Source organism: Diabrotica undecimpunctata, chromosome 2, assembly GCF_040954645.1.
Source record: "Diabrotica undecimpunctata isolate CICGRU chromosome 2, icDiaUnde3, whole genome shotgun sequence".
Lineage (NCBI taxonomy): Eukaryota > Metazoa > Arthropoda > Insecta > Coleoptera > Chrysomelidae > Diabrotica > Diabrotica undecimpunctata.
This window is the reverse complement of record NC_092804.1, coordinates 145,544,244-145,561,361: the sequence shown is the minus strand read 5'-3', so window position 1 is coordinate 145,561,361 and position 17,118 is coordinate 145,544,244. Positions and strand designations below refer to the sequence as shown.

General features: G+C 31.5%; 1 protein-coding gene across 1 annotated transcript in view; it reads right to left on the bottom strand.

Annotated features, from left to right (window-relative positions):
• Positions 1 to 1,700: 1,700 nt before the first annotated feature.
• LOC140435007 (chitinase-3-like protein 1) overlaps positions 1,701 to 17,118 on the bottom strand; it is a 44,523-nt gene continuing 29,105 nt past the window's right edge. Inside the window, exons 6-10 of the mRNA XM_072523667.1 lie at positions 16,706 to 16,832; positions 12,738 to 12,923; positions 10,900 to 11,022; positions 8,964 to 9,083; positions 1,701 to 2,198 (exon numbers count right to left, since the gene is read on the bottom strand). Of these exons, the coding sequence (XP_072379768.1) occupies positions 1,836 to 2,198; positions 8,964 to 9,083; positions 10,900 to 11,022; positions 12,738 to 12,923; positions 16,706 to 16,832 (919 nt within the window). The 3' untranslated portion in view covers positions 1,701 to 1,835. The remainder of the gene's footprint in view (positions 2,199 to 8,963; positions 9,084 to 10,899; positions 11,023 to 12,737; positions 12,924 to 16,705; positions 16,833 to 17,118) is intronic.

Here is a 17,118-nt window from a genome sequence, read left to right as displayed (position 1 = left end):
GATGAAATCAAGAATTTATAAAGCCAGTGTAAATAATGACATATGCCTCAGAAAACCCGATACAGCCACAACACAAAGGCTACTGGAAACGGCAGAGATAAGAGTACTGAGAAGAATTACAGGAAATACCTTGAGAGATCGAAAGAGAAGTGAATACATTAGAAGAAAATGTAACGTACAGTGTATAAATGAATTGACAAAAAATAGAAAAAAAGAATAGAATAACCACATAAGCGGAATGGAGGAGACCCATGTCGTCAAAAATAGCAAAAGATAAGTCACCAATCCGCAGAAGGAGTATTGGACGACCGCATAAAAGATAGAGTAACAACCTTCCATAGAGTCATTATTCCGCCAATGAACAAGCAGAATTGCTTATAAAGAGGAAGAAGAAGATATTTGTTCTATAGATTATCGCAAAGCGTTCGACAGAGTCTAGTGGCAACACTTATGGCAGATACTAAAAAAGTAAGTGTACCACAACACTTAATTTCGCTTATAACTTAATTTTACGAACACACTACTGGAACAATCACGTGCTTGACACACTCTTCAATGAATTCGATCCAGAACAAGGTGTCAGAGAAGGATGTAAACTGTCTCCACAATTATTTAATATGTATGGGGAGCATATTATAATAAGAGCACTTGAAGGATGGGAAAAGGGCATCTCAATAAATACCCGAAAAACAAACAACCTACGTTTTACAGACGATACAGCCCTCCTTGTAAATAGTCAAGAAGAGTTAGTTTATCTCATAAGACTGGCTGAAAACGAAAGTCAAATATTTGGTCTGCAGTTAGTTTCAAAGACAAAGATCATGATAGTGGATAGACTACATCAAAATTATGCACACATAACCACGATTGACAGGTTTGAGGTTGTAAGCTTATATTTATATCTGGGATCATTAATCACAAACACAGTGTCATTACAGAAAGAAATAAAACGTAAATTGACACAAATTTCGGCAGGAATATTAGAAGAGGATTCAATGTTGGTGTAGGTGTCGGAGAGGTTGTTCTTTTGCTGGTAAGAGCAAACCATTAAAATCTCCGGTAAATGTAAAACTGATAATTACGAATGGGTCACAGCTGATCTAAAAACTCAGCCAGCTCTGAAAATGGATCCTACATCATACATCAACGAAGACGTAAGTCCCGTAATCCCCAGATAATATAAATGGCGTAATATGGGAGTACGTTATATAGCAGAAGGAAAAGGGTAAAGGACGGGTTTCGACGACTTAAAACCGGACTATACCAGCGAAAGATCGTGAAAATCCTTGAATAATTACAAGATTTTAAGAAGACTTTTAAGTAAGTGGTCAAAATGGACAATTATAATCTAAACCGATGCAACCAAAACCTGAAATGGATAATTCCTTCCAAGACAAATGTTTCTTCCAAGGCAAGTAGATAAAAAATATTTAATTTACCTCATAACTTACCTCTCGTTAGCGCTGAAGCTTTAGCTATTTATGAAGCTTTAGTATATTTAAAGAATCAGATAATATTTCAGTATAAAAATGTTCTGAAACTGTTTTCGTGTGGCATACCTAAGTGACATTTTTAACTGCTGTTTAACGTTTCAAATTTTACTCCGGAAATCATTCTCAACAAAGATTATTTTAAATAATGAAACCAAAGAGTTGTTAAGCTAGGTATTTTTTTTTATTTTGAAAAAGTAGTCTAGCATATTTCTTTTTAATTCCTTTATTCCTTAACTTACATTATAAAAGTCCACAAATATTTTTGCATAAAGATTTTTTAATTTATTTCTATCACTATATATATTCAACAAAAAGAAAAATTGAGACGTACATTAATTTATTCTAGGCACAGTCAGTAACTAAAGCCTTCCAGTTGCATACGTTACTCGTGGTATCAAAATAAAGACCCTGAGTACATGTAAATTGGGTACCGACTAAAGAACCACTGGCATCAGCTGAGCAATAGTAGAATTTGGAACAATCGCTGGAATCCCTAATATATCCAACCTTAGTGCATCCATTGCTTTGAACTCTTGTATTTGAAGCAGATTCAGAGTTTGCGGTATTTGTAGCATCTGCACTATTTGTATCAGAAGCTGAGGATTCTGCAGCCGAAGCTGAGGATTCTGCAGCTGAAGCTGAAGATTCTGCAGCTGAAGCTGAATTTGAAGCAGAGTTTGAAGATGAACCCGAACTGGTAGTTCCCTTAAAATGAAAAAGTCTTTTAGTAAATATGATAAAATATTGAACATGTGTTTTTTTTAACTATCAAGAGCTTATTAAAATATTTACGTAAATTTTCTTAAAAATAATGAATATGGTATTAAAAAGTATTAGCGGACAATGTGTTAGCGGACAACTTAATCAATATATATTATTATCGTTTTGAAATTTATAAAAAAATTAAATTCTAATTCTAATGAATTTTGATATAATTATAATTAAAACAAAAAATGGTTTATTGAATTTTAATTTATATAACTATCTGAATACTTTTAATTGTAGACATCAAATTCTTAATTACGTGATATCTCAGGATTCTTATTTGAAAACAGAAATACTTTTAGCTGTGTATTCTATTCATAAATAATAACAGGAGTAGAAGAAAATAAATAAAACGTAAATATGTTCAATGTAAATAAATATAATGTTAAAATATCTTAAAAAGTTATTATACAAAAAAAAATTATTTCGACATATAAATGTTATCCTATCCTGACAAATTGAACTGCGCAGCCCAAATTCGATTTTAATACATATATTATCTACAGAAAATCTAATACTTTTGTTTAATTGTTTAGTTCCAAATCTTTACACATCTGCTATATTGTTCTCAAAACACACGATTATTTTTCAATTCTGAAATGTCCCTAATATTCGATCATCAAAACTTTGTAGCTTAACTCCTTCCTTTGGTCTGCTTACACGGAATCTAGCTCAAAACTTCCTAAGGATCCTTTTGTTCTGTTTTGACTACCAGAAATCTCCTTGTCTATGATTCCCCAGATAAATAATAACTGGTTTGTACTTGCAATAAATACTGCAAAAACTTAAACTGCACTTTCTCCCAATCAGCATTCATAGACCAGAACTGCTACAACTTGACAGGATTGGATGTTTTTCGTTCTTACGTCAAAAATAGATAATCTCCTTCTCTGCTTTTAAAGTCCATTATCGTCAAAAATCTCATTCCATCGTCTCTTATTAGCCAATCACCTTTCGTATTTCAAAACAAAAATTTCAATTTTTCAAATTGTTTGTACTTTCTAATTCTGTGTTCGATAAAAGAAAATAGTAATGGACCATATTAGCTTTAAGTAAATTGCAGGTTTTTAAAACTCATGTCAAGGACAATAGGACAAAATTAATTTTTTTTATTTCCGGACTGTGACTTTAAAATAAAAGTTTTTGTTTTAATTTTCTTGGATTTTTTTCAATATAGGGTTAACAAATTGTTAACATTTGATGATGATAACAATGAACATTTTATTTAATACTAGAACGTATACTATATCATAATGTAATGTGACGAATTGCCACACTGAAATGGAACTGGGCCGGACACGTCGCCCGAATCAGTGATAAAAGGTGGACGAAGAGATTGCTTGAGTGGAACCCGAGGTTAGACAAAAGGAGTCGAGGAAGACCGCCGACTCGTTGGACTAACGATCTCAGGAAAATGTCAAGAAATTGGATAAAAAGTGTTCAAGATAGAGCACAATGGACAAAAATGAGGGAGGCCTATGTACAGCAGTGGACACAAAGGACTGGGTGATGATGATGATACTATATCATCATCATTAACAGCTATTTCATCCATCGTAGGATTTAACAGTGCCCATTCATTTTTGTTCGTTGTTTTTTGCAACCAGTCTTGACCAACCGTTCGTTTGATATCTATTTGGTTTTGAATGTGCGTCTACTTCTACCATAAACATGTTATAATATTGTTATCTACAGCTAAATTGCTACAATATAATTCGGGCTCTGATATCCTATTTAATCTGTATTTTTTATTTTCAATGTTCATTTATTTCAGTTATATTTCCTGTATTTGACTCCAGACATGGTCACAGACTCCATGTGACAGATATGGAACACATAAATTTCTATGCCTCTATACTTCAACAAACAGTGTATCTGTTAGTTGGCAACTCTGCTCTGTCGTGTCAATTTTCATTACTACAATTCTTTAGAGGTAGAAGTGGGTTATATTTTTTTCATATTGTCTTTTGCTTATATAAGCTGGTACGTGGATTGAAAATTCATTTAAACTCCATTCGCTTAGCTCGGGCATATTTTGACAGATTCATTGTCGGAAACCTACAACACAACAATTCCTACTTCTCAGTATTAATAGCTCAAGTATCCTACTATTGCATACTACTTTGTTTAAAAAAAGAAGAATTATTCTAAATAGTGGAAGTGTATACTAAACACATCAAATTTTGGGTAGTATATATTTAAAAAATATATTTTAGTTGTTATAATTTAACATAAATATTTATTATATGGTGCAGATAAATAAATATTTATTGTCGGTAATTCGCAAAGTTCTATTTTATTTACTATTTAGTTTGTTTACTATTAATATTGGCTATGAGTACGTGTGCTTAGTTGTATAGTAATTTCCAGCCACTTTTAGTCTGTCAAAAAGTAACTAACTTCGCAAAAAAATAATTACTAAATTCACTAGACAGTTCGGATTGGGAATAGCGAACCGAGTTTATATTATTAAATTTCTCTGGGTTTTTTTTGCCTAATTTTTGTCCAGCTTTTGAATGAAGAATTACGCAGCACATGGTTGATCATGCAGCAAATACCGCAGCTAATATTTAGTACCCAATGGCCACCAGAAGCTACAAACATGAAAGTATATAATTTCAACCACATTATCAGCATTTAACCACTACATTCTACTGAAATCCTGTCCAGCTACTTAAAGACATCTAAAGCCAGATTTGTTTTGTTTAGTTTTAATATAATATTAAAATTTCAATTTTTGTATTTATTTATGTACAATAAATATTATTAGTTAATATCTTAGTTTATTTGTCCTATCCAAACTCATTGTTCAACTTTACTTCTAAGATAACTGGTCGACCAACAATTAAGGCTGACAAAAAAATTTAAATAATTGCAGAAATGGTAGTGAACCATTCTTCTACAGCTCAAGTTGCGTTTATCTGTGGAATCAGTCAAAGGAGTGTATACTAAGTGTTAGCTAAAAACAAATTTCATCCATACAAATTAAAAACTGTGCACCAACTTACAAATGATGACACCGACCGAAGACTATAATTCTGTGAAAATATGTCTAATCAAATAAACCAACAGCCAGATTACATGAAAATAATTTGTTTTAGTGATGAAACTATTTTGCCCTCAATATAAATGTTAACACACATAGTGTGAGGTATTGGAGTGACACAAATTCTCAGATCTTGCGTAAAAAACATACTCCATTTCCAAAAAAAAGTAAATGTTGGGGCAGGTTTTTTGGGAAACTACATAGTTGGGCCTGTTTTTCTCAATGCTAACTTCTGATGTGTATCTGGAGATGTTACAAAACTCAATTAAGTCGTTATTTCTTGAAATTCTGAAAGATAATCTAGATGAATTCGGCAACTTGGAATTAACGTTTTAACAAGATAGCGCTTTTACATAATATTATGGTGCAGTAAGACGATAATTAGATGAGGAATAAGAATGGCAAACTTGGTCACCGGACCTCACACCATTAGATTTTTTTCTGAAATATAAGGTTTACGCTTCCATCATCAGACAATATTGACATTTTGAAACAACGAATTGTTGAAGAATGTAGGGCAATTTTCCGCAACACATTTGAACAAGTACGATAAGAGTTTAGCAATTGGATGAATTACTGTCAGGAAGTAGATAAAGCATATTTTGAACACTAATTATAAGACCTGGTTCTTAAATATTTATTAATTAAATGCGAATCTACAGTATTTATTTAATTTATTCATCAAAATCTGCTTAAACCTAAACAAAATTAGTATGACTGAATTGAATAGGAATTTTCAGTACCTTTCAAATGAGATATCACTTGCTATAAGGTCGTATTTAAAATTATCGGTCACAGTGGTTCTGTAACGTTATCTATGACTAATACGTTACTTGTTATGACTAGTTGGGAAGCCTATGTCTATTTATTTTCTCTCCAAACTTCACTATTATAAGTATGTATAATCGTCCAAAAGTTACGAGTGGGAAGGGGAATTTTGGCTAGCGCTGTATATCAGATGTGAACAAAAAGTTGGCAAATTTCAGTTCGCCTTTTAGAATCCCAGTTTGCCTTGACCAAGCTTTTACACAGAAATATCGATATGTAAATACATATTAATGTATTTGCCTTCTTTGTCAACTACGAGAAAGTATTTTACACTGTTAAACACAACAAGTTAGTTGGTATTTTGACAGTTTGGATGGACGGGACAATCGAATAATAGCTGGTTTGTACAGAAATCTGATAGCTGACATTATAATTAAGATATTAGAATTAATAAATTAGAATCAGACGTCCGAAGAAGATACTATTGTAAGAGGAATTTGACAAGGGTGTGTGCTTTCACTTTTTTTTTAATTACAGGGTGGTCCTTAAGTAATTGTACAAACAGAAACCGTAGATTCTGCACTTTAGAATATTACGATTTAAGCCAACTCGCTTTAATAAAATGTTGATATTAAGAAAGATACAGGGTGTTAAAGTGGAAATTTAAAATTTTATTTTTCGCTATAATTTTTACGTTTGTAGATATTTTTGGACAAAAGTTTACAGTTATATGCTTTTGAGGAGGATAAATTATAATTGTATACTTACTTTTATGTAAATAATAGAGGGCGCCACATATGCCACAAGTGTGGCATACATTTGTGCCTAACTTTTTTGCTCTTTAAGTTAGCTCTATTTGTATTAAAAAATATTAAAGATACATTATTTTTACAAAGAAAAGATATACTTGTTAGTAACCTAAAAATTTAACCGTTTTCGAGATAAATGTATTTTATAGGTCAGCTGCACAATAATTCTTAGTTTGATATTTGTGCGGTAGAACACTGAATACCTGTAGATAAGCATATTCATAGTTTATTCTTATTAAAACAACTCAAAGATGATAATGTAACATCACAAAATGCTTTGTTATATGTGCTAAATGTCTTACTGGAGAAAAGATATTTCATCTTCTTCTTTAGGTGCCGTGTCCGTATTCAGACGTTGGCCGTCATCATGTTTACAATTAACCTTTGCTATCGCTTCTTAAGTTTCTATAATGGCGTTGTATTACTTTTTCTCTATTGTAAAATGCTTAAAACCTAACATATGTGGTTTATGCACATTCTAGAGAGAAGGTTGTTAGAACATACTTAAATACAACTTTTCTGAACGTTGGATTGGTCGTGGTAGTCATATTCCTTGGCAATGTGGTGAGATATTGATATAATTATTTAATTCATAAAAAATCCGAAAAGAATACTTATTGTTCATTACGTAAATTGTTTACCCATTTTTATTAGGACAAATAGAAACTAGAGTACAGGTATTGAATAACACATATGTGTCCTGTTTCATAATACTTTTGCTACAAATATAACCTGAAAGACTCAGCATTTTTACAAAAACATCATCGTTGTCCTAATAACCGATATTGTTATAAATATAGTAAACACACAGGCAATTTAGTTCAGCATACTATTAGTTCGTTAGTAAATCATAATAGTCCATTTGTTCGAGATGTAATTATAGTTACTAGCTATAATTAATAATATTACTAGCTTAAGCTGTAACGTAATCATATAAATAAGTAATGCCATCGATTTATTCATCCATTATACATTATAGCCACCACGTAGCCCCGAATTTATTCCGCTTGATTTTGGTGTATGGGACACATTAAAACAACGTGTCTATAAGAATCCCATTAACATTCGCAACCAACTATGGGAAGAAATAAATACCGCAACAGTTTCTTTAGAACCAATGATGCTATTTAATATGAGACGATCTTTTATGGAATATATTGACAAATGAATTAAAGAAAATGGTGGACATATCGAACAATTACTTTGACAAAAAATTATGTTATTTAGTTTACCTATTTCTTAATTTGGTTTGTAAACAAAATGTTTTGATTATGACTTTAATTTAACATAAAACGTAAAATGTTTGATGTAAAATTCTATTATTCTGTTATTCTGTCAAATCCTATTATTAATTATCCTGCTGATATATTTATTTTATTTAATATTTCGTTAACTATTAACTTTGGTTAAAGGTATTTTATACCAAAATTCAGAAGTATGAATGTTTTTGTCTATTTTTTCTTCGTTGCCTAGAGTAATTGTCTTAGATCAGAATTATGCAGCTGAATTTTAAAATGCGATTATCTCGAAAACTGTTGAGTTTTGAAGTTATTAATAAGTATACCTTTTTTTTGTTAAAATAATGTATCTTTAATATTTTCTATCCCAAATACAGGTAACTTAAAGAGCAAAAAAGTTAAGAGCAAATTTATACCACATATGTGGCATAAGTGGCGCTCTCTATCAGTTACATCAAAGTGTGCATCAAATTATAATTTCTCATATTTAAAAGTACCCAGTTGTAAATTGTTATATATAAATGTTTATAAACATAAAAGTTATAGCGAAAAATAAAATTTTAATTTTGCACTTTAACACCCTGTATCTTTCTTAATAATAATATTTTATTAAAGCAATTTGGCTTAAATCGTAATATTTTAAAGTGTAGAATCTACTGTTTCTTTTTGTACAATTACTTAAGGACCACCCTGTATATGTGGAAGAGTTGCTCAATTCTTGATTTGTAACGAAACACGTTAAGAAGTGAAAACATCGAAACATACGTTATCTAGGTAAATTTGATCATAAATAAAATAAAATTTAACAAGTAAAATATTACATATATTTTTTAAAAATACTTACCAATTGTTCGTTAATAGCTCTTAAGAGTGGATTTTTAACTCCAGATAATCCTTGGAAATCATCTGTTTCGATAGCCCAAACCATAACACCACCAAGTTGTTTATCTTGTGCATATTTGGTCTGTCGAAAACAAAACAAACAGTGGTATTAAAAACAGATACAAAAACTCAAAAGAATTATTTTTAATAAACAAAACTTTTTTTGTTGTTGATACAAAAATAGTCATTGATATACTGGACAGCAATTATCAAAAGTTATAGGGAATAGTACGTTGAATGTTAAAAATTATTCAAAACGTAATCAATTAATATCCGACAACGTCATGTAACAAAAGCTAGATTGGATTCAACTCAGTATCAAAACCCTAAATTGCAATATGTAAATATTAAGTTTGTTTTTTTTTAATTCATTATGCATTTAAAATCTCGGAGTTTATGTCCTGGTTTTTATCCATGTTTTCCTGGCTCTATTGTATTATTGAATTCCACAAGACTATTTTATTTTCTTTTTTTTTTGCAATTTGCAACAAATGTATCATCTTTTTTTTAGTTCTATTCTATTGTAGATACATATCCTAGATATGTACATATCCTAGACATGTTCATGTCTAGGAGCGTTAAACAATATTTGGCTATAATATTTACGAACATACATGTTATGATGCAATCCTTAGCTAGTACGACCTGGTCGCTAGTAAAGTGCAAAGTAAAAAGTTTATTGCCATCTATAGATATATCATGTTATGTTATAACACGTGTTTCTCCATGGTCGCATGCTAACTTTAAATAAGTCTTAAATAATGTTGGAGCCATTGCACAAAAACTTGCCTTAATCCTTTAGTAATTGGAAATTCTTCAAAAAGCTTCTTTCCAACCTTGATACTACCTGTAATATTCTTATATATCGTCACTATATAATCTTCGCTTGTCCAGTGCTGGACATAGCTCTTATAATTTCCATCTGTTTTGATCTTTTGCCTCTTGCATCGAATTCCTATGGCAATATGTTAGATCGTCAGTCCAACGTGTTTCGTGTTGGCTGACGAAGATTTTTTATTACCAATAGGTGATCGTTTGTTCCGTAACCTTTTCTAAAGATCTACAAAATAAATATCATATGGTTTTTTGTTTCTGGTTGTTCTTTTTTCTAAATGCTGTTTTAGGTAAAACAGGTTGTCAGTTCAGGACCTTCCTGCATGGAATCCACTTTGGCCGTTCTCTTCCGTAACTTGGTTTACCATTCTTTCTTTTATTAACTTGCCATAAAGTCTAGAAACAGAGTTGGTACTTAAATCACTATAGTTGCAGCATTTTCTTCTGCCACGTTTTTTACGGATGTTTGATAGGAAGCCTGTTTTACATTCGGGTGGCAGTTTTTCGCCACAAAAAGCAATTAAACTCAAAACCGAGTAGTTGCAGTACTGAGTTCGGTTCATACCTCAAAAGTTTAATGGGGAGACCTGGAGATCCAGAAGCTCGTCCATTTTTCATTGTAGTTAGAATTTTCTTTAAAAGACTGCTGATGTTAACTGACAGGATATGTTGAGATAGAATAATTTTAGACATAGTTTAAGATAATTTAAATCTCTCATAAATGCATTATTAAAAAAGCAGAAGGAAGTATCATAGATTACAATCATATAAAGATTTTCTGGAAAGAGACCATTGTTAAATTTTCGCTGGATTATAAACAAGTAATGCTCTTAATTATAGTTATAGTTCAAATGACAAATACTTTTTGGCAAGTATAAAACAAAGTAATAGTTTTTTTGTGTCTTTTTGATCTCTTTATATTTTGACCTCCAGCTTTCTCTTCTAACTTTCTCTTGTTAATAGAAAATAGATATTTAAAATTGAAATGATTGTAATCTTTGATATCTCAGATGAATTTTTTTAACATTTTATCCACTTTTTCGTAATGAACTTAAAAGACTTACTTTAATTTGTACGGCTTTTGGATCATCAAATCCTACCCATTGATTGTCTTTGTACATATGGGGAACTTGCTGTTCGTCATCCCAGACATAGGTCCATCCTCCTTCTAATTGTTTTTCAACAATCTAAAAATATTAATATTAATTATATTTATTCTTTTAAGTTTATAGAATGGATTTAAAACAATAAGTTACGAATGAAATAATTAGTAAAAAATATCGCTTATCAAATAAAGACGACAAAATATTGATATTTAATAAAACAAAATGAGAAAATCTGTTAACACGTTAAGCGCCCTGACGTTTCCAATTCCCTACATTAAACCTACCCACAGGGCCATGAAAGTTCTCGGTGACCGAAACACACAATTATAAATTTCAGTTCTATCAGGCACTATAATAAATATATCAGTTTACCTAGTTTTCTTTTTTGGAAGCTACCCTCTATTAGTTTAACGACTAGAGCGAATTAGTACATTGAACATTGACAATTTCTGTATTACTCTAGCTTGGGAACGGCTGCTACAATTATGCCTAGAGTTTTCTGACTCATCTAATAACCTATTATTTATCATTCATTTATTGCTAATGTGAGTTGTTTTGCCAATTATGGTGGTTAAGTTACACATGTTTTGTGTGCCTTACAAGAAATGGTACGCTTTACATAGTTTTTTTTTTTTGACATTATAGATAGCATTGAAAAGGACACAGAAAGAGCACCCATTAATGATGTAAAAGAATATTGCTCGAAAGTGTTCTATAAATAAGATAATTAAACAAAATTCAACAAGTGGGAGACAAAAGATGACAACTCCCTAAAATGCAACGTTTCTTTTATGAAATAGCAAGCTCAATCACAGAAAGACAATCTGTAATCTTATCAAATATGATCTATTCTTCAATTTCATTATAGTAAGTTTTTCGTAAGTGTCCATTAAAGCAATCAGAGTCAATATTGAACTATTTTCAGTACTTAACAGTCGCTCGGATAGCCAAGCTGAGATAGACTGCTAAAATACTGAATGAACGTGCGTTCGAACCCTGGCTCAGTGTACAAAAAAATAAAAAAGGCTAACTCAGCAGTTTACAATTTTAAAATAAATCTGCGACTTAGACTACAATGTGCTGGTGTTTTATCGGCCTATGGTGGAGCAGTACGGCAAGAGATATCTTCTTGCGGCTTGGTGATACTCCTCCATTGATCCCTACCGAAAGTGCGTAGTTTCTAATATACCGGTGTGTATATATGTATATAAGCCAATATATATATATATATATATATATATATATATATATATATATATATATATATATATATATATATATATATAATATGTATATATGTATATATATATAATATGTATATATATATATATAATATGTATATATATATATATGTATATATATATACATATATATATATACATATTATATATATATATATATATATATATATATATATATATATATATATATATTTCTATTTTTTGAAAATCTTTTGATTTTCCCGTGCGATGAGTGTCATCACAATGATTACATTGTGATTACATTATTGATTGATGATTAGATTAAAAAAATAATAAAAACCAAACAAAAACAAAGTTTTTAAACTGACAATTTAGAACTTGCCATAAGGCTTAACGTGTTATAATTTCTATTTTTTGAAAATCTTTTGATTTTCCCGTGCGATGAGTGTCATCACAATGATTACATTGTGATTACATTATTGATTGATGATTAGATTAAAAAAATAATATAAACCAAACAAAAACAAAGTTTTTAAACTGACAATGTAGAACTTGCCATAAGGCTTAACGTGTTATTATATAGGTTTATCCTACCTCATTGTATCCCAAATATCCTGCTTCTAGTGTGTAGGGACCCGCAGTACCTGCTCCACTAGAAGCTGCTCCCAAAGCCACGTTGTTGTTATTGGCGAGAGTAAAACTTCTTCCATACAAAGGTACACCAAGGATAAGTTTTTGGGGATCAGCGCCTGAAGCAATCCAGTTTGAAACAGCGGCATCCTAAAAAGCATATAACATAAAGTTTAAAGGGGTAATTTACTAAACAAAGTCAAAAACGTAAATGGAGAAACATTTGCTATTATACTAGCATACAAAAAACTGTACAGTGATAAGGTAAGGCAGCAACGAAGCGATAATAAAAGAGCTGAAGAAAGTGCCAGAAGAGATTTAGTTACAAAATACTTCGGTTCAGATTTGTACTGACTGGAAAACTGTAAAAATTCACCGTCCACGAGCAGAGAAAGCAAGGATTCGAGCATAATATAACTCTTATTAGGAAATTATACCTGGTCTAGCACATGGCAAAATGTATATTGGGTAGACATGCGCTAATAGAGCTGCAATACTGCGAAAAATGAGAAATGACCCTGAGTCGATTACTTCTCATTTTTCGCAGTACTGCAGCTCCATTAGCCGGGCTATAACAGATTCGCCATTGGACACGTGCCAGTCAAGTATGTGCAGTATACCTTCATAAAATGGAAATGTTTTATGGAGACTTTAACTGCAGACTATATAGCACAGAACCTGAAACAGTCAACCACGGTTAAACTGTTTTGAACTTTGGAGAGTATCAAGTGACTCCATAACTATCTCTTCGAATAGATCTGTAAAGCTAGTATAGGGTTCCAAAATTCTGGAGTGGGTACCATGAATAAACGGTATTTTTCCAATAGACCAATTGGCTGCAATAAACCGGTTTATAACGCCTTCCACTAAAATATATTTAAAAATGGATATTTAAGTTGCGAAAATGATAATATTATACCAATTGCTTATACAGGATGTAACAAAAAGGTAGATCATAAATTAAATCGCATATTTTGGGACTAGAAATAGTTCGATTGAACCTAACTTGTCTTTGTGCAAATGTGCACATAAAAAAAGTTACAGCCCTTTGAAGTTACAAAATGAAAATCGATTTTTTTTCCAATATATTGAAAACTATTAGATTTTATATTGAAAATGAACATGTGGCTTTCTTATGGCAGGAATATCTTCAAAACAAATAACAGTGAAATTTGTACACCCCCTAAAAATTGTATGGGAGTTTTGTTCCCTTAAACCCCCCCAAATGTTTGTATACGTTCCAATTAAATTATTATTGTGGTACCATTAGTTAAACACAATGTTTTTAAAATTTTTTTGCTTCTTAGTAGTTTTTCGATAAGCCAGTTTTTATCAAGATGCCGCTTATTTTTTAATATGTTTCAAAATTTCTGAGTACCTAACAAAACGTAAAATATAAATAAATTTTTATATTATTAAGAGGTCTCTTTAATATTACTTAGCCATTTACAAATACGAGGTGGATTTTACAAATGTTCAAAATGACCTCCATTTTCTTGAAAACACATTCGACACCGTTTTAAAAAGAAAAATTGAATATTAAGTAAAATCATGGGCTTCTGACGAAATCAATTTGCAACTTCCTTGATTCTATTCCTTAGTTATTGTTCGATCATAATTGGTACGGAATATACGTACTCTTTCATAAAACCCCGAGAAGCAAATATCAATTAGGTTAAGATCTGCACCTCTGGGTATCCAAAAAATAGTCGTATCAGGACTCCTTCCAATCCAACGTTCAGGATACTGATCAAAAAGATCATTAAAAGATTCATTATGGTAATGCGCTGGAGCGTCATTCTGTAAAAACTACTTATTTTTCCCGACTGTGAAATTGATCTCGTCTAAATACTCTGATAACACGTTTTGTAGAAGGGTTGAATAATTTTCACCATTTAAATTATTTGACAGACTCGTAGAATTCCTGGACGCTCACCTAGCCATTCCAGACTACCAATTCGGATTCGGATTCGGGCTGGACATTCCACTCAAAATGCATTGATTGAAGCAACAACTTTCATCTCACGATCACTTAACGAAAATAACCACGTCTTAGGCATATTCTTAGACGTCCAGAAGGCATTTGATCAGGTATGGCATACAGGTCTGGTCGAAAAACTCCACCTCGGTGGACTGTCCACTCCTTTCGTTAAACTAATAAATTCTTATCTCTCTAATCGGACGACCAGGATCAAAATCGGCAACACCCTATCTACACCCTTTACTCCACAATCTGGAATACCCCAGGGCTCAATTCTTGCTCTAATATTATACACAGTCTACCAGTGACATTCCTCCAAAACTTAATTAATTCTTTTCAAATCCTTAAATTGCCGCGATTTCCGTGACCGAATAGCTCTGTTAAGAGAGGAACTTATTCTCAGAAACTCGGTTTATTAAATTGTCCAAAGTTTTTCAAATAAAAGTTCCGTTTTCCAAAAACGATGATAAAGAGCCATTCCTACTGTACGGCTGGTAACGCCCGAAGTACCTCCTTCGACATGCTTGGCAAAGTTCACCCAAATTCCTCTTGTGCGCTTCAGAAATATCGTCCGCACAAACACGCCATCTTCTGATCCCCAGCTCCTTAGTAGTCCACTAGTCCTCCACTCAAAACGTCATTCATCACGTTTTATCTAACCACCACTACTCCTAAGAAAAAAAAAAAGAGGAGTACCCCTTCCTTGAAGAAGCGTAAAGCTTAAACAAGGTTAAAACTCTGGTATTATGATGGTTCGTTATGTCATTTCTGTTAAAGATAGCTTCGTCGGTAAACAAAACATGATTAATAAAATTGACAATTTGTGTGTTTTCCATTAAAAAATAATCGCAAAACCCCACTATTTTAGAATAATCTTATTCCAGTAATTCTTTAACGGGTGTTAAGTAATAAGGATGAAGCTGCTTTTCCTTGAATCTTCTCCAAATCATCATGTGAGAAACATATAATTGAGCCGCTACTACTCTTGTACTGCTTCCAGGGATTTTTTTAATTGCTTCCAAAATCTCTTCATCGTTTGTATCTACTTTTGGACGACCATTATTACCAACAAATTGCAGTCCCAATGTGCCTGTCTCTCATAAACAATGATCAATGGAAAGAAATAATCGTCTGCCTGGTGTATTCGATTAGAATATTTTTTGCATAACGCCCTGCAGCTGCTGTACCAAGGGAATAGGTATTCCCCTGTAATTAGCAAATTTGCAATAATTTTCTAAAACCCAATTTAGCCTGCTCAAATTTACCCAGAACTAAATGCATATCTGCCATTTCAGAAAACGTGTACACCATTGTAATACAAAATTTAGTTTTTCTTAATAATCTTAAATGTATAATAATTGAAATATTTATTACTGAAACTATGTATTGTTGATTTAATACATATTAACAAGGCATAGAAAAAGTACTAAGAAGCAAAGAAGTTTTAAAAACATTGTGTATAATGTTTTTAAAACTAATGGTACCACAATAATAATTTAATTGGAACGTATACAAATATTTTGGGGGGTTTAAGGGAACAAACGCCCCATAAAATTTTTAGAGGCTTTTCACTGTTATATTTTAGATATTCCTGCCATAATAAAGCCACATATCCATTTTCAATAAAAAAATCTCTGTTTTCGATATTGAAAAAAAATGGATTTTCACTTTGTAACTTCAAAAACAGCTGTAACTTTTTTTATGGGAACATTTGTACTAAGGTAAGTTAGGTTCAACCAAACTATTTTGCTCCCAAAATAACCTGTATATTATGTCATAAAGTTTCTGTTTTTCATAATTTTAAAAAAAAAAAGAAAGCATTTGAAATAATAATTACAGAATAGGAGTAAAGAAGAAAACAATTCAGAACAACCATCAAATCTACTTTACTGTTAGGAGAGAATGCATACAAGTAAAAGTTCCTGTTACATATTTCATATAAAATACTTACAACATTAAGTTGTTTACTCGCCGCAGTGGTGTCAATGGATGATGCATATAAGGGTGCATTATGTCCCAATACTCCATCCCAAGATGCGTGTAAATCGTATAACATTACGTTAATAAAATCAACATATCTAGAAAAAAAAATATATTCAATGAGTACTTATTGGTCTCTAAATACAATTAGAACAATGTAGGTAACAATCTTTTTGAAGTAATCTCTAAACAAATTTACAATATCACATTTTGTTAACCGTCCAATTAAATTGTAGACAGATTGTTACATATCCAGTTTGTACCCCATAACTTTTTTTAATATATTTAACAAGTATGATATCACATATTGCAGTTTATTAATGATCCAAAGTTTTTAATAGCGATTAGATGCGAAGTTATGTAAGTCTAATTATTCAACAATGA